Raw genomic sequence first — 24,841 nt, 5'->3', positions numbered from 1 at the left:
CAAGTGCTCTATGGGCCTCAGGCTAGTCTATGAGTGAGTGACAGGCTGCAAACTGATGTTAAGCCCTGGTGTCATCACTTTTAAGAGCATCACACCAGTTTGGAGACAGTTGCAAAAGCTTGCAGGGGTCATTAGGAGAGCATCTGAGGCGCTGCTCTGTGACTGGAGTGAGTGAGAGTGTTAGCTGAGGGTGTTAGCTGAGGGTGTTAGCTGAGAGTGTTAGCTGAGAGTGTTAGCGGAGGAGGTGCTGCTCTGTGACTGGACTGAGAGTGTTAGCTGAGTGTGTTAGCTGAGTGTGTTAGCTGAGGAGGCTCTGCTCTGTGACTGGACTGAGAGTGTTAGCCTAGAGTGTTAGCTGAGGAGGTGCTGCTCTGTGACTGGAGTGAGAGTGTTAGCTGAGAGTGTTAGCGGAGAGTGTTAGCGGAGAGTGTTAGCTGAGTGTTAGCTGAGTGTGTTAGCTGAGTGTGTTAGCTGAGTGTGTTAGCTGAGGAGGTGCTGCTCTGTGACTGGAGTGAGAGTGTTAGCTGAGAGTGTTAGCTGAGAGTGTTAGCTGAGTGTTAGCTGAGTGTGTTAGCTGAGGAGGCTCTGCTCTGTGACTGGACTGAGAGTGTTAGCCTAGAGTGTTAGCTGAGGAGGTGCTGCTCTGTGACTGGAGTGAGAGTGTTAGCTGAGAGTGTTAGCGGAGAGTGTTAGCGGAGAGTGTTAGCTGAGTGTTAGCTGAGTGTGTTAGCTGAGTGTGTTAGCTGAGTGTGTTAGCTGAGGAGGTGCTGCTCTGTGACTGGAGTGAGAGTGTTAGCTGAGAGTGTTAGCTGCGAGTGTTAGCTGAGAGTGTTAGCTGAGGAGGCTGGGGCGTACCATTCATGAGGGCGTAGGTCAGGATCATCACCGATCTGTTGAGGTGGCGATTCTCCTCCTTCACCATGCTGAGAGTCGCCCTCTTCTCCTGCTCCGATCCATCCCGCGACGTCAGGCCCGACGACAGATAGATGATCACCATGTCTGTGTCTATGGTGCCAGGATAGAAAGGCGAACAAAATAAACAAAAAAACATCTTCAGAATAATAAGGTCACACTAAAAGACAACGACTTAATTACCGACTTAATTATTGTTATGGTCTTTTATTATATTGTTTGAAGACACTGAGGCACTGTCTACAGGACTCTGTGAATATGCAGGTTAGCAAGAAGCTAATGAGGCTCGTACTGGTTTGGTGTTTGTTGATGCTGCTGGTGTTGCGCAGGAGCTGGAAGGCCTTCTGGAAGCCGGCGGCGTGCTGCGTGGGGCTGTCGGAGACCTTCACGTTGCTGATGAAGGTGGTCATCTTCCTCTTCGTCTCACTGGTGGCAGGCGACAGGGAGCTCTTATAGCACTGGTCCAGAGTGCAGAACCGCACCGCATCTGCCACTGTCAGGATGGAGATCTGAACACACACACACACACACACACACACACACACACGAAATCAGAAAAACAGAACAGTGTTAATAACTTTATGCATTTAAGAAAAAACTATTATTTCATTTATTACCATTTGTTACCATCTATATGCAATGCTGCATTTGAATATTGTATGTCAGTGCATTTGTCAGCATGCTGTTGTCTATGTGTCTAACTGTGTGTGTGTGTGTGTGTGTGTGTGTGTGTGTGAGTGAGTGTTTGTGTAGTGAACCCCCACCTTATCGTGCTCATCCACGGCATTGAGGATGACGAGGGCGGCGTCTCGTGCAATCTGAAGCTGCGTCTCCGTCACTGACGCCCCGTGATCGATGATCACCACGATGTGCTTGGACTGTGGCCTGACTGCTGTTACATACACCGGCCTGCACACACACACACACACACACACACACACACCATCATTATCATTCGTACATGGCATGAAGCAGCACAGGACATTCCTCCCTGTTATCTGGGCGGTGGGGAAAGCGGATCCATGCAGGCCTGCCCTGACCTGCTCCGGTCTGCTCCGCTCTGCTCTGCGCTGTACTGGGCTCCGTTGGTGGGCTCTGGAGGACCAGGCCTCTCTCACCTAAGGCTGCCCCCCACTCCGCTGTTTTCCTAGGGGATCCGGTTCCAAGAGGCCGCTGCTGCGTTTGGAAGGGCTGCCATGACGGCTGGTCCTTTCTTTCTTTCTCTTTATGCTATCCCCTCCAAGAATGACCCATCCAAGAACGACATGGTATCCTCTTAAAGGGAACCCACAGCTCTTTCTTTCTCTTTATGCTATCCCCTCCAAGAATGACCCATCCAAAACGACATGGTATCCTCTTAAAGGGAACCCACAGCTCTTCTGATTTAACCCACAGGAGCGGCTCATTTGACAGCTATAGTGGAAGATGATGTAAGTGTGTTGATTTCAGTTCAGCATGGCTGCTTCAACATTAAGTGGGAATCAAGAGCAATGATTTGTGTGTGTGTGTGTGTGTGTGTGTGTGTGTGTGTGTGTGTGTGTGTTGTGTGTGTGTGTGTGTGTGTGTGTGTGTGACTGAAATGAACAGAGCATCAGAGATGTATCCCTATACTCTGCAAGACTCATATCTCCTGGTCAAGTGCCAAATTTGATGGCCAAACTTTTCCTATGCCGATATGTGGCGTGTGTGTGTACGTGTGTGTGTGTGTTTGTGTCTGTATGTGTGTGGTGTAACAGGGTGGTCTTTCAACATGAGGACCACACCAGCGACCACAACACAAGCCCGCCAGATTCCAGTGGGCTTTGCTGCTCCCAAGCCCACATTCCAGCCAAGGGCATCCGTGCCCATTGTTCGTCTGAGCAGCAAAGCCCCGCGCCCTCTGAAGAATCCAATTCATTTAGTGCCACACAAGAAGGGCCCCTTTAGTGAGGGGGGGGGCAAGGGGGGACAGAGGGGGCAGGGGCAATAGGTCACCTTACCACGGGGGCACTGCTAGAACCCCTGCACCCCCATCTAGGCTTTTTGTCTTTCTTCTCCCTCTCACTCCATAATGAGTGCTTCTCTCTTTTCTGTGGGTTTTGTGCCTGAAGAGAGGTGGTAACCTTGGGGTGGTTCTCACTGCCCCCCTCAGGCCCTGTGCTAAGTGGCTGCGGTGCCTGAAGAGAGGTGGTAACCTTGGGGTGGTTCTCACTGTCCCCCTCAGGCCCTGCGCTCAGTATGGCTGAGGAGAGGTGGTAACCTTGGGGTGGTTCTCACTGCCCCCCTCAGGCCCTGCGCTCAGTGGCTGCGGTGGCATCCCCTCCTTTAGTAAACATCCTAAAAGTGGCACAGGGGGAGGAGTGGGAACCTTCTTCGGGTGGACAGATTTATTTGCTACACCAAATACGGCCTCATTTGGCGTGAAAAGTGTGTTCTGTGACCCATTTAAGCACAGACGATGCACATAGACATTTATATCTATAAAACATACATATTTTGGTTAACCTGTCTCATAAGAGCAGACAGGGCCTTCAGAGTATTTTTAGACATTCAGTTTTATCCCTGCAGTTCTGCAATAGTGCACATTCTATGATTCGCAAGCACCTTTGAGAACCTTTGCATTGTAAGTAACTGCCCTAAATGGAGTTTGATGTGAATTCAACTTTTCAATTAGAACTGACTTCCATTCTAAGGAGCCATGTAAAGAACCAGTTGTCAATACAACCCCACCAGACACATCCAGAAGCCCTCTGCATCATGTTGGGGTCTACTCTAGTGAAGGGCAAAGCTCCTCTATCTGGTGATCATTCTCCCAGTGAACGTTAGCGTACCTGAAGCTCTTCTATCTGGTGATCATTCTCCCAGTAGCGTACCTGAAGCTCTTCTATCTAGTGATCATTCTCCCAGTGTCTCAGTGAACGTTAGCGTACCTGAAGCTCTTCTATCTAGTGATCATTCTCCCAGCGAACACTAGCGTACCTGAAGCTCTTCTATCTGGTGATCATTCTCCCAGCGAACGTTAGCGTACCTCAAGCTCCTCTATCTGGTGATCATTCTCCCAGTGTCTCAGTGAACGTTAGCGTACCTGAAGCTCTTCTATCTGGTGATCATTCTCCCAGCGAACACTAGCGTACCTGAAGCTGTTCTATCTGGTGATCATTCTCCCAGCGAACACTAGCATACCTGAAGCTGTTCTATCTGGTGATCATTCTCCCAGTGAACGTTAGCGTACCTGCTGCGGTGTTCGTAGGAGCCCTTGCAGAGGAACTTGTGGGCTGGGAAGACGGTGAATATTCCCTCTTCAGAGCTGAAGTATTGCCACTTAATGCCGGGATTCGATTTCAGGTTGTCTGCCAAAACTGGAAGTCGGAGAGAAAGAGAAAGAGAGAGAGCATTAGGATGAGTAACATTTTATACAAAAGAGAGTGCAAACAGTTGGCATGGACATGAGTGTGTCTCTCTGTCTCTCTGTCTCTGTGTGTGTGTGTGTGTGTTTCTGTGAAAGGGACACAGCTGGGTCGGAGAGGATGTCCCTGAAGATGAGTCCATATAAGAGAAGCCCACTCCATAACAAACACAAACACAAAAGAATGGGCAATCAGGCATGCCCACATCCATCAGTCACTCACTCATTCAAACTCTCAGTTATTGAGTTCAGAGGCGAGGGAAGGTGGCAGAGAGGCAAGACAACACAGAGAGGAATCTCTGTCTAGCAAAGTCTCCTTCCTTTCCAAGACAAATCATTCCAACATGGACTCCCATTGTCTCCCTCTTAAAACAAACGAAAGACTAAGAGAGGAACAAATGAAGGAAAACAACCAGAAACCACAGAGGAGGAGAGACACCAGTGAGAGAGAGAGAGAGAGAGAGAAGACCTGACATAGACGGAGAGAGAGAGAGAGAAAGACCTGACAAGGTGACGGAGACTCAGAGAGAGAGAAGACCTGACAGAGACGGAGAGAGAGAGAGAAGACCTGACAAGGTGACGGAGACTCAGAGAGAGAGAGAGAGAGAGAGAAGACCTGACAGAGACGGAGAGAGAGAGTGAGAGAGAGAAGACCTGACAGAGACGGAGAGAGAGAGTGAGAGAGAGAAGACCTGACAGAGACGGAGAGAGAGAGAGAGAGAGAGAGAAGACCTGACAGAGACGGAGAGAGAGAGAGAGAGAGAGAAGACCTGACAGACGGAGAGAGAGAGAGAGAGAGAGAGAGAAGACCTGACAGAGACGGAGAGAGAGAGAGAGAGAGAGAGAGAGAGAGAAGACCTGACAGAGACGGAGAGAGAGAGAGAGAGAAGACCTGACAGAGACGGAGACTCAGAAAGAGAGAGAGAGAAGACCTGACAAAGACGGAGAGAGAGAGAGAGAGAGAGAGAGGATAAGGATAGAGAGACTAGAGAGCATACAGTCTAAAAGTAAGTGTGTGTGTGTGTGTGTGTGTGTCTTTCTCTTTTTCTTTTTCTTTTCTATTTCTGTGTGTGTTTGTGTGTGTGTGTGTGTGTGTGTGTGTGTGTGTGGTTGGTGTGTGTGTGGTCAGACGCGGTTTGACAGGCTCATGGAGCTTGAGACAAAGAGGAGGAGAGCGCAGACACAGAGGCCCAGCTCAGGGGCCAAACAGGTTTAACAGGGTCTCACGCCCCCCCCCCCCCCCCCCCGGAGAGGGGTCTCACACGGGCCCCTCCAGACCAGCCGGAGCGCTGTGTGTGTGTGTGTGTGTGTGTGTGTGTGTGTGTGTGTGTGTGTGTGTGTGTGTGTGTGTGTGCTGTGTGCGAGCGCTGTGCGCTTGATTAATAGCAATGCTTTATGAGATTACTTTATGTGCCAGTGACTCCGCCATCTCACATGACAAGCCGTGCGTGTTAGTGTGCACTCGCACATTCCAAGTGTGCATATGTCATAGCAGACCTACTCCACTCCTTTTAAGCCATGCAATAAAGCTTATACGCGCTCTAGACTTACATGTACAAGGGTTCAAAGAGTTTGGATACGATATTAAACAATGTATGATTGTGCCTTTAAAATTGAGTTAAATATAGCCTTGTCTGTGAAATATCTTCATTTTACTTTAAGGAAAACATGCTGTGTTTGGCCAACATGGCTGTGATAAGTTTTTCATCCATGTCATGTTAACGCCTATCGATTCTTGGAAGACGAGCCGGTGACATCATCAGCGGGGACAGAAAGCCAAACTGGTCTGAGTAAACAAGTGCACTGTCTGCCTCAGGGGGTCATCAGGGGGTCATCAGAGGGGGTCATCAGGTCAAGAGAACCATCAGAGGAAAGGGCAAGCACAAAGCCCAGCTGTTTCCTGTCTGCAGAGCAGCTCAACACACAACACTGCAGAACAACATGAGGAGACGAGAGGCCTTAACGGTTAAGAGAGGAACGTTAAAGGAGATACTGAAACAGAGAAAAGAGAAAAAGGAGAAAAAGAAAAAGGCAAGGGAAAGCTCGGTGCTACTGACCAAACAAGGGCGTGAGGATAGCCTGCTAGCACCATGTCTTTACTTCAGGTCTTTCCTCTTCTCTCACACACACACACACACACACACACACACACACACACTCAGTCAGTCAGTCATACACACGCAAATAGGTACTCCGAACGCAAATGTACGGTTTGGTTTCACCGAATCAAATCCCTGTGATGACCGACATTGCATGACAGAAATAGAGCCTCAGCCTGAACAGCCTATGACCCCCCCCACCCCCCACCACCACCACCCCCCCACCCCCCGCTGCCCCCATCCTTCCTCCTCCCTACCATATATACAGCACCCCTATCAATCTCCGCTGTGTATATACACAGGAACCCCGCCGAGATGCTGACAGTTGGGAAGAATCAGTATACATTTGGCGGCCCGAACGCTTAATCCACCGGCCAATGTTTAGAAAACTCCAGAACAACAGAGAAATAGCAAGGGAGATGAGGGGAGGGGAGGAAAAGAAAAACATTCCCTCAGAGTGCCGACCACTCTCCTCCATCCCGTCTCTGTCTTATTCCCTCTTTTCCAGCTCTCTCTCTCTCTCTCTTTCCCAAACTCCCTCCCTCAGTCACTCGCTTTCTCGTCCTCTCGCTTGGGATCAACTCTTCGGTGGTGCGTTGGCTACGAGTGCTAATTGAGAAGTAACATAATATTACACACGACACTCAGGAGAGCCTTAAAGCACTTAGCTGAAATAAACAGAGGCCTGAAGAGGGCTGAGATAGCGGGAGGGCGCAGGAGGGAGTCGAAGTGAGAGAGAGAGAGAGAGAGAGAGAGAGAGAGAGAGAGAGGCAGACAGAAGTGTAAGCCGCAGATGCAAACCAAAAGGATTCCAGATGATTGCGGTGCAAGTGTAAACAAACAGAACATGCCCTGGAGAATTTTCCACCTTCCCCTTCAAGCCCTCTCCTCTCCCCCCTTTTACAGCTCCTCATTACATTTCTTCAACCTCCTCAGTCTTCCCAGACATCAGACTGTATAGACACTTAATGATGGTTAACACACACACACACACACACACACACCACACACTCATCACACACACACACACACACACACACACACTCACTCATCACACACACTTGCGGACACACACTTATACAAACAAGCACATACACACACATAATATGTTGCACCCCCACCCCTTCCCCATACCCCCCCCCCCCCTCCCCTCCGGCCCCTCTCCCCTCTCCTCTCTCCCTCATTGTTTAGACTAACGTTGGACAAATGTGCCTGTGTGGCCTGGAGGTCAGTACAGGATGACTAATGAAGGCAGGGAGGTAACATGAACCCTTGATGACTGCCGGGAAAAAATAAAGCTTGTGGATGAAGACAAATCGTACCAATCTGTGCTGAGACTAGCCTGAATGAGTGTGAGCGTGTGTGTGTGAGCGTGAGAGTGTGTGTGGTGCGTGTGAGCGTGTGTGTGAGAGCATGTGTGTGTGAGAGCGTGTGTGTGTGTGTGTGTGCGCGTGTGTGTGTGTGTGTGAGCGTGTGTGTGTGTGCATGCCAAGTGAGTGGAATGATGTATTTGTGTAAACTGGTGTTGGAGGAAAAATGACTAGGGCCCCTCGTTGGCCAAGGACTGCAAAAACATGGCTGACCATGCAGCAGTGTTCCTGCCGCTCATGTCAGGAGCCCAGTGTCACTCACAGGGGCCTCCAGAAACACCTCCCTTACTTTGCTTGGGAATCTTACGAACAGATTCACAAAAGGTGCACTCACTAACAGATTATTCTCAAAAGAACTTTCTGAGTCAGCCATCTTAGCCAGCAGTAGATTGGCCCATATATATTCATAGATGGGCGTATATGCCAGCCCCAGGTAGCATACTGCCCTCCCAAAGTAATGATTACCTCTAAGCATAGAACACCATCAAAAACAAGTGTGTGTTTATTTATACATCATCTCCTTTTGCCCAGCCATGGGTACAGGCGGAATTCTGATAAGATCTAAGGCAGAGGTTTGCATGGCTAGACTGGGGTGTATCTGGTGAGAGAGAAGCACAGAGAGGAGAGGTGTGTGTGTGTGTGTGTGTGTGTGTGTGGTGTGTGTGTGTGTGTGGTGTGTGTGTGTGTGTGTGTGTGTGTGTGTGTGTGTGTGTGTGTGTGTGGGAGGCTGCTGGCTGGCCTTGACTATAGAATGATAACAACATACATTTCCTGACGGGAACCGGCGAGGAAGGATCAAGGACAGAGGAAGCCACGCAGCCAGTCTCTGACTTTCAAGTGCGCAAAACAGTGTTCTTAAATCAAACACATGAAAGAGAGGGAGGGAGGGAGGGAGGGAGAGAGTGAGGGAGGGAGGGAGGGAGGGAGGGAGGGAGGATGGGACTGGGGAGATGAGACAGACAGAATGAGAGGGAGAGGAACACAAAAAGACAGCAGAGAGGCCTAATGCATCTCCCAGACCTTTTTTCCATTTTTTTTTATTTTTTTTTCATTCTGTTCAAAAGAGAGAATCTTTTCATGTTTTGCGATTTGATGTCAAGCAAGAAACGGTCTTCTTTTAAAGGTAACCATGACAACAGAACACAAAACACAGTGATAACGGCACTCTGCTTTCAGGTACAAAATTGATGGTGTGCATGTGTGTGTGCGCGTGTGTGTGTGTGTGTGTGTGTGTGTGTGTGTGTGTGTGTGTGTGTGTGTGTGTGTGTGTTCCCCCACCTGAATTGAGGTCTCGTCCTGGATTGAATGCGCGGCTGCTGACTGTTGGCGACAGACGGTCACAGCAAATGGTCTTGGAGACGTTTGTGTTGAAATTGCCATCAAACCTGTGAGAGAGACAGAGAGACCAAGGTGTGGGGAGACAGATGGTAAACATCAGACACGCGTTTGGCCATTTTCCTTTGAAAGCGTCCACAGTTTATTGTGTTCAAACTAAACCTAAGCTTTGGATTGTGGCTCTACTACAACATGACAAGAGCACAAGCCTGTCACCCCAGTCCACAGGGAATGATAATGATTGACTCGAATTAAAGAAAGAAAAAAAGACAGGCAGAAAGATAAATAGACAGATAGGCAGACAGACAGAGAGACAGATGAATGGATTCATCTAATGTGCATATTAAATGTAAAATGTGCCCCAAAACTTTAGCAGCATCTGAAAATATCTGCAGATGACAGGACTCTGAGTTGTATTGAAATTGTGAGGTGTTCTGGGTCGAGAGGAAAGGTGAGAGTAGTCCCCTCTGGTGCTCCTGTGCTGCTAACTACCTGCCCAGACACGCATCCCCACAGTCGCACAAACTGTGCTCTGTCCGTCAGGTAGTTCATAACCCAGGAGGTTGTGGAGGCATCCCCTCTATGTTTTGGAGCTTGGATTCTCTCGTACAAACCACAGCCTCACAAGACTCCACAAGTCAGCTCCCGCCTCCCGTGTTTATGAAACAGGAAGTACTGTGTGACACTTGGAACAGATGCACATCATTCCGCATTAAAGATGTGGCGAGTTGGTGGGACGGGAAGGGTTCTTGGGATGGGATGAACTCCCAGAAAGCCATGTGCCAATATACATATGTGTTTGAGACTAAAAGGAACGAGCGTGTGAGGGAGCGATGAAGAGAGGAGCGTGTGAGGGAGTGATGAAGAGAGGAGCGTGTGAGGGAGTGATAAAGGAACGAGCGTGTGAGGGAGTGATGAAGGAACTAGCGTGTGAGGGAGAGATGAAGGAACTAGCGTGTGAGGGAGTGATGAAGGAACGAGCGTGTGAGGGAGTGATGAAGAGAGGAGCGTGTGAGGGAGTGATGAAGAGAGGAGCGTGTGAGGGAGTGATGAAGGAACGAGCGTGTGAGGGAGTGATGAAGAGAAGAGCGTGTGAGGGAGTGATGAAGGAACGAGCGTGTGAGGGAGTGATGAAGAGAGGAGCGTGTGAGGGAGCGATGAAGGAACTAGCGTGTGAGGGAGTGATGAAGGAACGAGCGTGTGAGGGAGTGATGAAGGAACTAGCGTGTGAGGGAGTGATGAAGAGAGGAGCGTGTGAGGGAGTGATGAAGGAACTAGCGTGTGAGGGAGTGATGAAGAGAGGAGCGTGTGAGGGAGTGATGAAGGAACGAGCGTGTGAGGGAGTGATGAAGGAACTAGCGTGTGAGGGAGTGATGAAGGAACGAGCGTGTGAGGGAGTGATGAAGGAACTAGCGTGTGAGGGAGTGATGAAGGAACGAGCGTGTGAGGGAGTGATGAAGGAACTAGCGTGTGAGGGAGTGATGAAGGAACGAGCGTGTGAGGGAGTGATGAAGGAACGAGCGTGTGAGGGAGTGATGAAGAGAGGAGCGTGTGAGGGAGTGATGAAGGAACGAGCGTGTGAGGGAGTGATGAAGGAACGAGCGTGTGAGGGAGTGATGAAGGAACTAGCGTGTGAGGGAGTGATGAAGAGAGGAGCGTGTGAGGGAGTGATGAAGAGAGGAGCGTGTGAGGGAGTGATGAAGGAACGAGCGTGTGAGGGAGTGATGAAGAGAGGAGCGTGTGAGGGAGTGATGAAGAGAGGAGCGTGTGAGGGAGTGATGAAGGAACTAGCGTGTGAGGGAGTGATGAAGAGAGGAGCGTGTGAGGGAGTGATGAAGAGAGGAGCGTGTGAGGGAGTGATGAAGGAACGAGCGTGTGAGGGAGTGATGAAGGAACTAGCGTGTGAGGGAGTGATGAAGGAACGAGCGTGTGAGGGAGTGATGAAGGAACTAGCGTGTGAGGGAGTGATGAAGGAACGAGCGTGTGAGGGAGTGATGAAGGAACTAGCGTGTGAGGGAGTGATGAAGGAACGAGCGTGTGAGGGAGTGATGAAGGAACGAGCGTGTGAGGGAGTGATGAAGAGAGGAGCGTGTGAGGGAGTGATGAAGGAACGAGCGTGTGAGGGAGTGATGAAGGAACGAGCGTGTGAGGGAGTGATGAAGGAACTAGCGTGTGAGGGAGTGATGAAGAGAGGAGCGTGTGAGGGAGTGATGAAGGAACGAGCGTGTGAGGGAGTGATGAAGGAACGAGCGTGTGAGGAGTGATGAAGGAACTAGCGTGTGAGGGAGTGATGAAGAGAGGAGCGTGTGAGGGAGTGATGAAGGAACTAGCGTGTGAGGGAGTGATGAAGGAACTAGCGTGTGAGGGAGTGATGAAGGAACGAGCGTGTGAGGGAGTGATGAAGGAACGAGCGTGTGAGGGAGTGATGAAGAGAGGAGCGTGTGAGGGAGTGATGAAGAGAGGAGCGTGTGAGGGAGTGATGAAGGAACGAGCGTGTGAGGGAGTGATGAAGGAACGAGCGTGTGAGGGAGTGATGAAGGAACGAGGGAGTGAGGGAGCGATGAAGGAACGAGGGAGTGATGAAGGAACGAGGGAGTGAGGGAGTGATGAAGAGAGGAGGGATGAAAGAAGGAAAAGGACATCGGGGGGGAAACGTGCTCACTTGGAGAATTAAAATGGAGCATGGAATCAGCATGTTAATGTGCAAATGTTCAAAACACCCTTAACATTTAAGTGTGTGTGTGTGTGTGTGTGTGTGTGAGTGTGAGTGTGTGTGTGTGAGAGTGTGTGTGTGTGTGTGTGTGTGTGTGTGTGTGAGTGTGTGTGTGTGAGTGTGTGTGTGAGTGTGTGGTGTGAGTGTGTGAGTGTGTGAGTGTGTGTGGTGGGAGGGTTCCATACAACTGCCAGAGCCTTGCATGGTAAACAGGCCACATCAGAACAGTGTGTCTATGTATTTGTGTGTGTGTGTGTGTGTGTGTGTGTGTGTGTGGAGTGTTTTATTCCACAGGAGTCATCGAGCATTGTTTCCAGGCTGATCGAAAGTGCCCCTCTTGGGACTGCTTGCGCCAACACACCAGCTTTGATCCCCCTCCATCTCCCTCTCTCTAGCAATCTATGGCCAACCTCTTTAACTTTCTGCCTTCCTCTTCCTCTCCCTCCCCCCCACTCATCTGTCTCTAAAGCCCCTTCTCTTCTCTTCTCTCTCTCAAATCCACCCATCCATTCCCCTCATCTATTAAAGCTCTTCAAAATCAAGAGAGAGAGAGAAAAGTCAATAGATCTAGAAATTCCTTCCATTTCTATCAATCCTTCTTCCTCAATCTCTTAAGCCTTCTATTTCATTGTAAATCTCCCTGTCACTTTTAAACCCATTTTATCACAACTATTTAGCAGATATAGCTATTTAGCTTTCTGTCTTTAAAGAATGTGAGTACATTCATGGAAGTTCATTTATTTAAAAAAAAAAAATGAATGCCTGCATATCAATGAATGCTTTTCATCGGTGATCATGCAGAGTGTTTAAGTTGAAGAGTCACCTCCGCCCCTACCAGACTACCGTGCATCATCTTGATACCCTTCCCCCTTCTGCTACCAAATCTAGTATATGGCTATTTCTAAAGTGCACTGGTACATTTTGATTGACAGAAGGGGCAGCCAACCAGGACTGCCTGGCACGAAATGAAAGCTACTGGAGTATCATCTCTTTCATCTTAAGTTAATCTCAAACGGATGAGGTAAAGAACCAAAAGCTGTTGTGTGAGGATCGCTCTGAGAGCTTGCATTGATGGTGATAGTTGTGTTGCACTCCAAAAGGCAATGTATCCTAACATTATAATAATGCACGACTGCGGCGGCAGCTCCGTTAGGAGGCTGTGTTTCTGTTTACTGAATCCCCAAGGGTCTGTGCCTGGTTTAGTTTATGATCAATCACGTGTGCCTTCTTCCAGAGAAAACTAAACCACCACTCCCCCTCACACACACACACACACACACACACACACACACACACACACACACACACACACACACACACACACACACACACACACACACACACACACACACACACACACACACACACACACACACACACACACACACACACACACACACACACACCCTTCGGTTCCATTCCCCACACTGCAGTATCACCCTTAAAACACACACAAACGCTAACACATTAGACTGCAGTTGCCAGGCTGGGGCTGGCTCTCTCCTGATTGACGGCTGCTCTGATGTGAGAAGCGCTTTGAACAGCAGACATTAAATTCCCATCAGGCAGGCTGCAGTCATTAGAATTCTCTTTCAGCACACTTTACATAGGAGGGCTAAGCAAATGCACCAGATAAAAACTGCATTTGCACTGCTCGTTTGAATCTTACATCAAATAAACAGAATAAGCTAGCAAAGGAAAGAGTGAGGGAGAGAGAGATAGAGAGAAAGAGAGAGAGGGGGGGGGGGGGTTGAGGGGTAAGGGAGAGATTAAAGGCAACCTTTCGGCATTTTATTTTTTTCTATCCGTCATTGATTTGAGCCCAACATGTAAATGAGGGTCTGGGCTTAAAAAGAGCCGAATGGAAAATTACGGCACAACAATACTAATGCAGACCTGGAGCTCTGCTCCTTATGCAGGCTGATGAGGAGGCGCCACACATAAACACCCTGGTACTACACATCCCAAACACCACACATAAACACCCTGGTACTACACATCCCAAACACCACACACATAAACACCCTGGTACTACACACACATAAACACCCTGGTACTACACAGCCCAAACACCACACACATAAACACCTTGGTACTACACATCCCAAACACCACACACATAAATACCCTGGTACTACACAGCCCAATCACACACACATAAACACCCTACAGCCCAAACACCACACACATAAACACCCTGGTACTACACAGCCCAAACACACACACATAAACACCCTGGTTCTACACAGCCCAAACACCACACACATAAACACCCTGGTACTACACAGCCCAAACACCACACACATAAACACCCTGGTACTACACACACACAAACACCACACACATAAATACCCTACTGCTGCTGCATCACTGACAATTAAAAAGGCAATGCCTGCAATCATTCGTTATATAGTGAGATCCTCCTCTGTGTGTTGAATATTGACACTGCCTGAGTGGATTCATTGAGAGTGGAGAAGATGACCTTCATAGTGCGCTGTAGAAGTCACAACATGCAATTCCAGATTGCTGATCTGTTTGTTCCTAGTACATTTAATTAATTCCTTGGGTGGCTTATGTCAACTCTGCAAAGGTTTGGTGTTTGCCATTTGAACAAAAAGGAGAGGCCTAGCCTAGTTACTGTGTAGCTGCTGAGAGTGGCTGCTGTCTTTATTCCATTCTTGCTTATTTTCAGTTAGTTCACACACATGACGATGGAACAGATTAGCAGAAAGAGACATGTTACCATATTTCCTAGCTGAATGTAAGGGGGCGCTTTTTTTACTCACACACCAATGAACACATACATTTACTGGCACACACACACACACACACACCCAACTAGGACATTGTTGCTTGTCATTCACTTTTTCTGCACATGCAGTTTTTCTGATGTGTTGAAAGTTCTTGAAGATTTCGTAGGTATTTTTCTACACTGATTTTAATTGGTTTATCTTATTTGGCATAACAATCAAGCAGGAACTGAATAGAATCTCAGGAGAAAAGGAACGAGATGAGGAGCAGGAGGGAGAGAAGAGAGAGCAGAGGGGAGGGGGGGGGGACGGGTTGTAAAGACAGAGGAGGGGGGGGGGGGGGGGGGTGTTTTGGGACTTGGCAGGGGATAGCCCTCTCCCCCAGATATACAGCGTATGAGACATGTGGGTCTGGTCGAGAGGCATTATCACCATGGCAATTTAAGAGCCCTCTTTCGGAGCACTTAAGCCCCCCTTCTCTGGCCTCTCCGCCCCACTCTCAAACAGCGGCTTCATTAGCTCTCACACACACACACACACACACACACACACACACACACACACACACACACGGCTCTACTACTGGCTCCTTCAGGCCTTGGATACAGAAAGAGTGGATTAACAGAGGGCTGGGAAAGATAGAGAGAGTTTGTGTGTGTCACTGTAAGAGGAAGAACAAGAGAGAGAGAGAGAGAGAGAGACAGAGAGGGAGAGAGAGAGAGAGAGAGAGAGACAGAGAGGGAGAGAGAGAGAAGGAGATAGAGAGTTTGTGTGTGTCACTGTAAGAGGAAGAACGAGAGAGAGAGAGAGAGAGAGAGAGAGAGAGAGAGAGAGAGAGAGAGAGCATGGGGAGAATCTAAGTGTATAAGTGAGAGAGTACCAACAGGAGAGGGAGAACGTGAGAGTGAAAGGGACCTACTGTGCGTGAGGCAGATAACAAAGAACACAGCACTGAGACAAACAAGAGGTCTGATAAAGGGAGCAAGTAAAATACAGCATCCACCTCTCCCATTTACCAAACACACACACACACACACACACACAATCCAATTTATTCATACACACATTTACTAACTCCATTTCCCTCATGCATACACACAGAGAGAGAGAGAAAGCCCTACTTTCCTGCACCTGACAGGGTTTGTTTGCTTTCCGGAGGGAGAGAGTCAAGTCTTTGGAGAGAGGGTGAGGAGAGAGGATGAGGGGAGATGAGAGGCGTTTCATTTGCCTGGCTGCCAGAGCAAAGCTCCCAGTGTAGCGACAGCCGCTGTGGCTTCCCTGTACCGGGCTTGCGCTGGAGACAGGCAAATTAGCCGCGTCTGGGACGCTAGCGAACATCACCATCCTTTTTATCTCGAGTTTCTCGCTCCTCTCAGTGACTTAGCAAGACTCATGGAGAGAACGTCTCCCAGCGCTGTGCACGTGGATGTTTGACGAGGCAGCGTAGGGTGGCAGCTAGGGCTGCAACTAACGATTATTTTGGTAATCGATTAATCTATCGACTATTTTTTCGATTAATCGACTAATCTAATGATTATTTCCCATAGCAAATTAAAATAACGACTCAAAATGTTGGAATTTGAATTTCAAATGTATTTGAGTAACAAATGTAATCATAATACATAAATTAAATAGTAATACAAATTAAAGTGGCAATTATGCTTTTTAAAAGTAAAGAGAAAGTGCAAATAAAGTTTTAAAAGTAACTCAAATTAGCAATCAAGCCCCTGCAAGTGCAAAATAACGCAAGAATAACTGGGCTGCAAGTGACATTCAAATTCAACTTATGAAATATATATTTTTTCCACAATCTTTTGTTTGAAGAATGCTAAGTGGAGGAGGTTAACTATTCGGGAAAACAAACGAAAATACAGGCTACTCTGATAATTCACTGATTTACTACATTGCACTTAACATTTATGAAAATAGCCGTTAGCAAGCATCCTCCATGAGACGTTCTGTTTTCCAACATGTAAGCTTAAACCTTACTATAAGTTATAAGATATATCATATATGTCTATGATAATTGCTGCTAGACACTCACTGTTCTTTGTGCTCCCACAGCTCATTCTCTTTGAATACTGGAATAGTGCTTCTTTAACTACTAATAATTGACTATTATTTTAACTACTAATCATTGAGAAAAATGACAACTTTTTCTGTTAGCCATATCTCATATGCAGGCAGCTACCAAAAGCTAGCTTTGTTTATTGTTTCCATGGTAAACATTGAGCCGTCTCAGAATAATTCGCTTTTCAGTCGGCCATTTCTGATATGCAGCACATGAAGGTACGAGAACGGAGGGCAAAGAAAACGGTGCATGATTTGTATGCTAGGCTATTTGCAGATTCTGTTCCATTTTTCTCAATGATGGTCAATTATTATTAGTTAAAGATGCACTATTTCGCACTTCCTATAGTGCATTGCAATGCCGAATGAAAATTACCGGTAGCTCCGCTAGCGTCTGCCAACCAAAAAAAAAAAAAAAATTGTGAAATGAAGGGAGTGAGAGAGCAAGTGAATGAGTGAGAGAGAGAGAGAGAGAGAGAGAGAGAGAGAGTGGGAAAAGAAGAGGAATGAACAAGAGAGGTTTGCAAACAGTTGCATGAGGGTGTGAATTTGTAATCGAGTATGTGCGTGTGTGCACGTGCGTGCGTGCGTGTGTGTAAGTGTGTGTGTGTTTAAGTGTGTGTGTGTTTAAGTGTGTGTGTATGTGTGGCTGTATTGATTAAAGCATTCCTGGGAGCTGGGATGCGGGGGTCTGATGGAAAGCTGACACTGGCGTGGCATGTGATGGACATGAGAGGGGAGAGGGTGTGAGACACGCAATCAACACAGTTAGAGACCACAAGCCAACACTTGGGGGGGGGGGGGGGGGGGGGGTAATGGCAGCTGTTGCTGACCATGCTGAAGGACACAGGGGAAGTCAGATCACACAAATACTTACACACACATGGACACACACACACGGACACACACACACGCACACACAACAAAACACTACGACAATTACTCAGTACCAGAATCATTATTTTAGCGTAACAACAGAGCAGCCAAAGAGACGAAATATAAGGAATTAAATATGTTTTTCATTAGATATGCATGAGCTAGCTTCAGATATGCTGACAGTTCAGGTCCCAGTGGCTGAAGCAAAGCTCCACTTGAAAGCAAGCATGTCCATTTCACGCCTTGGGCAATGGTACGTACCCTGATTGGTTATTCCTCGCGCTTCTGCAAAGGGGCCATTTCAGTTCACGTGCTTCAAAGACTGCTCTTCCCTCTCCTCTTTTACCTCTCCTCTCCTTTCTTCTCTTCCCTTTCTCCTTTCTCTCTCGACTACAGAATGGTTTATCAGTATCATGTATGTATCTATATTGCCACGAAAGGGATTTATTATAATTCAGTTACACCACAATTGTCAAAACAATTGCCATGCTCAGATACACACTTGGGCAAACCACAAGAGCAGAGCTCAGGGCCTGGGTGTATTAATAGCAGGCGGCTAGGTGGAGAGTGACGGGGATCTTTGAAGTCTTTGATGTTCCATCAAATGTTCCATCAAATGTTCCACAATGGGGAAACAGTAGAGGCTATCATAATTCTGAACACGCAAACACACACACACCACACACACACACACTTTCCCTCGACCATATATTTATTATATATTTTATACTTCTCTAACATAATGTATTGATGAGTTTAGTGAACAGTAACCTGACCTGTCCATACCAGCAGAGAGGAGCTTCTGCAATGACGACTGGAGGAGGGAGGTGGAGCTAGGTTATAACGGTTTAATGTGAATGCTGAACATTCCAAAAGGAAATCCTAGTGGGCACTCTTAAAATTAGCATAAAATCTTCTCGTCAAATGAGAAATTGATTCACTAGACGGGGGGTGGATTAACTCCCTAGTCAGATTGGGTATAATACAATTAAGGTTGATGGGTTTATTCGCATAAATTCACATTTGTTACAATTTAATTTGGTGTTTCCGTTGAAGTTGCCCTGACAGCCTTCCGTTGATTAGGAGAGTGTACATTTTTAATTTACATATGACAGCAGATGGAAAACGTGCAGAGACATAAAATATGCAAATGAGTTGAATGGAAACCCAGCTACTGATGCGGTTTATGCGCATTGTAAGCTGAGAATACACATTGGACACATTCGATATCAAGTCTGCAGCAGAGGACTTTACCACAATGAAAGATAAAATGTTACCTTGTAGCTAAAGGCTCCATACAGTTCCACGTAGGCCTAGCCTTTTTCTAAACACGCAGCAGATGTTACAGGTTACAGATGTTTCGTCATGGCCTACATTTCAGCAGCTAATGTTGAGGTTTTGCTCAATCGTTACTATTTCGTTTCGCTAAATCGATACTGTTGTTAAGTAAAATAGTCATTCTTTCATTTTTTGCGTGTTAGCCGGTTATTGAAACGTGACCAGTCAGATTCAAAATTTGCCCAATAAAATAAATCCTTTCCAGACACCTGACCGTTAAGAAAAATATCCTAGTGGAAACTAGGGCTGAACGATTAATTGCATTTGCGATTTAATCGCGATATGATAGAACGCGATTTTCTAACCGCAACGTTCGCGATAAAAAAACGTGGTCACAAAAAAAAAAAAAAACATGTATTATTTTTTTTTTTTTTTTTTAAGATGGTACATTTTGCACACAGTGTTTAAAAAGTGCATGCCTAGTGTTTTTACTTAAAATTACTTTTTTTAAATTACTTAAATGCACAGTGGCAAAGCCACCGATTTGTTGTTCTTGTTTCTGTAATGAGCAGTTAAATAAAAATGTAAAATGTGGGAAAGAATATTTTACACTAAATGTATCTAATATTGTGTTGGTCATATTTAAATCATTCATTACGTTTTGTTGGGAAAAAAAGAGGATAAAAAAAAAAAATCGCATATCGAATCGCAATCGCAATATTTTGGTAAAAAATCGCAATTAGATTATTTGCCCAAATCGTTCAGCCCTAGTGGAAACCCTGGCGTGAGTGTGTGATGGAGTGTGATTTTGTGTCTACTCACTCCATCATGGACGGGGGTATGGCGCAGCAGTCTTGAATGGCGGTGAGTGGCGACGTGAGGTGGGCCGTGTACGAGGCTTCCACCACCTGTTTGTTCCTGTTCACCACGTCCAGATAGCGGTTAAACTTCTCGCGGATCTTCTTGGCCAGCTGGGAAATGAGACACAGAGGTACATTATTCACACAATGCCCCAAACTCCCGAACTCCCAAAAACTCAATGACATAGTACATGCATGCATGCAAAAAACTAGAAGAAAATCAGAAACATGATCTAATCTCACAGGGAACGAAAACATAGAAATGGAATGCCATGATGAAACAAAAGCCATCCGTTTGCCATCGTCATCTACTCCTCGTAACTTGATCGCATAGACCTTTCCAAGCAATCATTTGGTGTGGGCTTAAAATCCTCACTCAGATCCTACAGCGATGCATTAGTAACTGGCACATCGGATGAGCCATCCAAATTTAACAGCAGTTTCAGGAGATCAGTCTACCCTTCAGGAAAAGTCACTGTGTGCTTTGAAGGCCACATTCAATTAACATACACAGGAAGAGGTGTGCTACATCAAAGGGCTTCAGCACAGAGGATGGATGTGTGGGGGGAAAAAAAAAATGAATCGATCAGCATTGAGCAATGACTTGCTTTGGAGACTAGAAGGGGCTCCCATCCCAAAGCTAGTTATCACAGCACAGTGTGAATAGCTACCGGCACAGGATAATGAAATAAGAATTGGACTCCAAATCAAAAAGGGGTGCTCCTGGCTGTTTTGGTTGGTTGGGTCGGGTGTTAGGGCCTGTGCTCTGCATGTCCCTAAAGGGAACTGTAAATGAAGAACTCTGGTTCTCAGAGTGCCGGGGCTTATTTATTCAGGGCCGGGGCTTCCCTGGGGACGCTAATAAGCAACACGCCAGCAGCTTTGAAATAAGGCTCGTCACAGTGGGGGGACATTAATAAAGAGAGCACATGCTGCTTCTCTGCACCACTGCCCAGCTTCTATAGGCCATCCCTCAACCATGACTGTGTGGAAAACACACACACACACACACACACACACACACACACACCCAACCAACTTCCCCTCTCCCTCAAAAACACACACATATACATGTACACAGGCATTCATGCTAGCTCACACACTTAACACCACAGTCTTATGATGGAAAATGAAGAAAACAAGCCACATCAATGGTCCGTGGAAAAATAGAAACCTCAGCCACAGCAATCAGGCTCAACATACCACAATTAGCACCGCCTGCCAAAACGTCTCAGCCAGGCAAGCAACAGAGAAATTTAACACGACCCATTGACCATGCACGCATAAGCAGCCGGCCATGGTTATTACCGCTACACTTAGTTTGTGGTACTACCAAGAACAACATGCATGGAGGGAAAAATCTCCCGCCAGGAGAGGCTACGTGACCATTATCCACTGTGTGGTACTTCTATAAGTGTGGTAAATGGAGACTTGTCCAGGAACTCGTGGGGAGAGGACGAGCGGTTGAATATGGAGGGAGGGAGGGAGGGAGGGAGGAAGGGAGGAAGGGAGGGAGGGATGAGGGAGGCAAGACCACGAGCGATTAGGAACAGGTTACACCACATGAGGCCCTGGGCCTCTACAGCCCAGTGGAAACTCCATCCCTCAGGTGCAGAGGGAGAGATGTGAGCCTGCCGGCCCAGGAGCATTTCAAGCCTGTGTGTGTGTGTGTGTGTGTGTGTGTGTGTGTCTGTGTGTGTGTGTCTGTGTGCGTGCGTGCGTGCGTGTCTCTGCGTGTGTGTGTGTGTGTGTGTGTGTGTGCGTGCGTGTCTCTGCGTGTGTGTGTGTGTGTGTGTGTGTGTGCGTGCGTGTCTCTGCGTGTGTGTGTGTGTGTGTGTGTGTGTGTGTGTGCCCAGAGGGGGGGAAAAAAAAACCTTAATTACTCCTGCTTTCGTACTGAAGTCCTACTACAATGTCTATGCTCCACCACCATGTGCTTTTCATCGAGCACACATGAAAACCCAATGCAGTTGCATTCACCTGTCACAACAGGCCACATGATATGGATCTCAGACAGAGAGGGCAAGAGAGAGAGAGTGGGAACAGGCATGTCTTCTTATCTGATGGCTCAGAGATGGAAACCCTCATCTTTGCAGTCTACAAAGACCTAATTGCATCCTTTGTAGAAAACATCGCTTCAGAAGAGCTTTCCTATAGGTAGCCTACTTTGTTAAGAGTTAAGGAACAAAGCAAAGCTCTCAGGAAATGACAACGCAGTGCTTAATTGCCACCATAGACCTTTCCCCTTCATCTCTTTCATATTTCAATAACCATTTCAACACACGACTCGTAGAAAATTCAACCCTCCCCCCCCAAAAAAAAACCCTCAAGTTGTCCTACAAAAGTAGATGAATTATGGACTGATTCCCCTCTCTGCATGATTATAGCGGTTGGTTAAAGTGGCAGGCACCATTGCACACACGGGCCTCTGTCTTTATGCATCTCATCCCAACTCTTCAGAGAGCACCTCCCCTCCTAACTGGCACCTGACTAGCGCTTAACTTGCACTTCAGCAGTTACATTCCTGCACTTCTTTTTCCTCTTTTCTAGGTTGTTGTTTTTCTAATTCTCATGTAAAGTAGTATTTATTGTTACACCATGCTTTTTTATTGCTCTTAGCTTGACTGTTCTCTCCCTTGTACGTCGCTTTGGACAAAAGCGTCTGCTAAATGACTAAATGTAAATGTAAATGTAAATCTCACAGAAACTGGACGGGAAGTTCAGCAGCTTTACCTGCACTATAACTGAAAGTGACTCGCTCTGTGCAGGGGTGCAGGGGATGTTTTTTGTAAGGGTTAATGGCCGACGAGGTGTCCCGTTATACGAAAATATTGGACAAATATTGGTCTTGCTTATACCACGGATGCCACAAAGGTATTTAGGTAAGCAATGCATGTATAGACCACAAAGCATTTGTTTCAGTTTAAAAAGAAGGCAACATTTTTAGTTTATCCTACTGCTTTATTTTTGTAGTAGGATCATGTTGGATAGTTGCTTGGTTACAATTGATTCCATTGTTGCTAAGCCCAAAATCCTTTAGCTTGCTAGCTGTTCCTGATTCTATGCATTTCCACCTTGCCAGCTTCCTAGTTCATCAGATAGCATGTTATTTAACCATATGTTCATTTGTTCATTAGCTTGCCTGACTACAAACTCTATCGATGGACAGCTTTTCAATCAAGCATTGTAAACTTTGGTTGCTATAGTTACCATTCAACATGTCCAGAGCACTGATATATAATGGTGAAACTTCAAACTTTTTCCCCCTACTTCTACTTCATAGGTGTCCAGTTATTAAGAAATATCAGGACAGGCCAGGAGTACTTCTCGTGTAATCATGTACAATGCTCTTACTTTTCTGCTAAATAGTACAATTATAAAATTCTAAACCTGGGCTAAATACTATCAAAACATGAACTTTCCTAGTAATGCCTGACCTGACTGCAACATATAGGGTGGTGCTGCTGAAAGTTCCACTAATGGCTGCTAAAGTTACACTAATTACAGAAATGAGAGGAGTTGCCAGTCAGAATTTGGATCTCTCTCTCTCTCTCTCTCTCTCTCTCTCTCTCTCTCTCTCTCTCTCTCTCTCTCTCTCTCTCTCTCTCTCTCTCTCTCTCTCTCTCTCTCTCTCTCTCTCTCTCTCTCTCTCTCTCTCTCTCTCTCTCTCTCTCTCTCTCTCTCTCTCTCTCTCTCTCTCTCTCTCTCTGAGGGTAAGTGGTGCCTGCAGCCCCAAACACCACGGGGAGAGCTGTTCACTAATGGCTTTTGGGCTGGCATGGGCACTCGCCAACGTCGGCACTGAAACGTCACAGTCCACTGAACAAGAGGTATGAGCCCGGGATGGACTGCCAGCTTATTTCAGAGAGGGGGCGAGTCAGGCACAGTTTTCACAAACCCATCCAAACCGGCCTTAGGAGAAACCAACCGAACACTGAGGCCTTCATCCCGGGTCTTAATTAGCATTATGAGATTAGTGGGCTATGCTAAGGTTGTCAAATAAAAACGCACATGAATTTTGGGATTCTTTTTTTTCATAATTGCTACTTGAGTGTTACTTGGCCTATACTGGCCACCAGATGCATCGCACACACTGGCCTTTATGAGACGTATTGGACGTATGAAAGGAGATTGTTGTGCTACTCTGGTGTGTGTGTTAAGGTGATCATGTCAAGTGTAAGAGTAGAAAACTATGAGAATCAGGTCTTCTATAAGCGCAGTAAAACAGAAGATCATTGATGGTTGTCAGCCATAGCCACACCTTAATAAATCCAGACAGTGCTTACCTGGACCACTCCAACTGCACTGCACAGGGCACAAGACAGTGACAGATCACTTGGTGAATGTTTCCCCTACACCTATTGAACTGAGCATGGGACTAGCCTCCACCACAGATGTCAGCTAACCCACAACCATCCAGAACCTGCACACACAGTATCCAAAGGCACAACCACCTAGAACCTGCACACACAGTATCCAAAGGCACAACCATCCACAACCTGCACACACAGTATCCAAAGGCACAACCACCTAGAACCTGCACACACAGTATCCAAAGGCACAACCACCTAGAACCTGCACACACAGTATCCAAAGGCACAACCACCTAGAACCTGCACACACAGGGTCACCTCAGTTCCTCAAACACAAACTGTGATGGGACTTTAGTTTAAATAATTACGGGTTTGGAATTGCTCAATATAAATGGTGGAAGTGGGGATGCACCTACAATCAAATTGTATCATGTTACAGCTTTTATGACACAAAACATGTACGTGTCATGCCAAGAATGATAGGCTCTCATTTTCACATTTTCTCTTTTCAAATCCCCTCCGTGTCAAACACTATAGCCCACCTCAGGCCAGTCGGGCAATAAATCTAACTGGAGGTTGGAAGCACAACAACAAGCTCAAAACAGTTTGCTCTTTTCAAAAAGTTTCACTTGTGGAGGTGCCAGCAAGACTGCGTGCGATTTGAGCAATGTGGATTTCAGCACTGCTGATGCAAGCTGACAGTCTTCAGCATTGGAGTCATTTTCAGAAGCTACACCTATCCATGGTAGCAGCTATAATACCAGAACAAAAGCCTTCATATCTGGGGCATAATGCTGAGCTTTACGTGGAAGATGTCCCAGCAGGTAGCTGTCTGCATCATTCATATCGAGAGAAGTCTGGGGAATCGTGCTAGTTAATT

General features: G+C 46.8%; 1 protein-coding gene across 2 annotated transcripts in view; it reads right to left on the bottom strand.

Annotated features, from left to right (window-relative positions):
• The window catches only part of cachd1 (cache domain containing 1), a 79,234-nt gene that overhangs the window by 25,863 nt on the left and 28,530 nt on the right, over positions 1-24,841 (bottom strand). For both annotated transcript variants that reach the window (XM_042708821.1, XM_031575004.2), the window contains exons 3-8: positions 19,611-19,759; positions 9,045-9,151; positions 4,124-4,250; positions 1,677-1,821; positions 1,205-1,421; positions 856-1,005 (exon numbers count right to left, since the gene is read on the bottom strand). In XM_042708821.1, the coding sequence (XP_042564755.1) occupies positions 856-1,005; positions 1,205-1,421; positions 1,677-1,821; positions 4,124-4,250; positions 9,045-9,151; positions 19,611-19,759 (895 nt within the window). The remainder of the gene's footprint in view (positions 1-855; positions 1,006-1,204; positions 1,422-1,676; positions 1,822-4,123; positions 4,251-9,044; positions 9,152-19,610; positions 19,760-24,841) is intronic.

This window comes from Clupea harengus, chromosome 10, assembly GCF_900700415.2.
Source record: "Clupea harengus chromosome 10, Ch_v2.0.2, whole genome shotgun sequence".
NCBI classification, from domain to species: domain Eukaryota; kingdom Metazoa; phylum Chordata; class Actinopteri; order Clupeiformes; family Clupeidae; genus Clupea; species Clupea harengus.
This window is presented reverse-complemented; position numbering and strand designations above follow the sequence as displayed.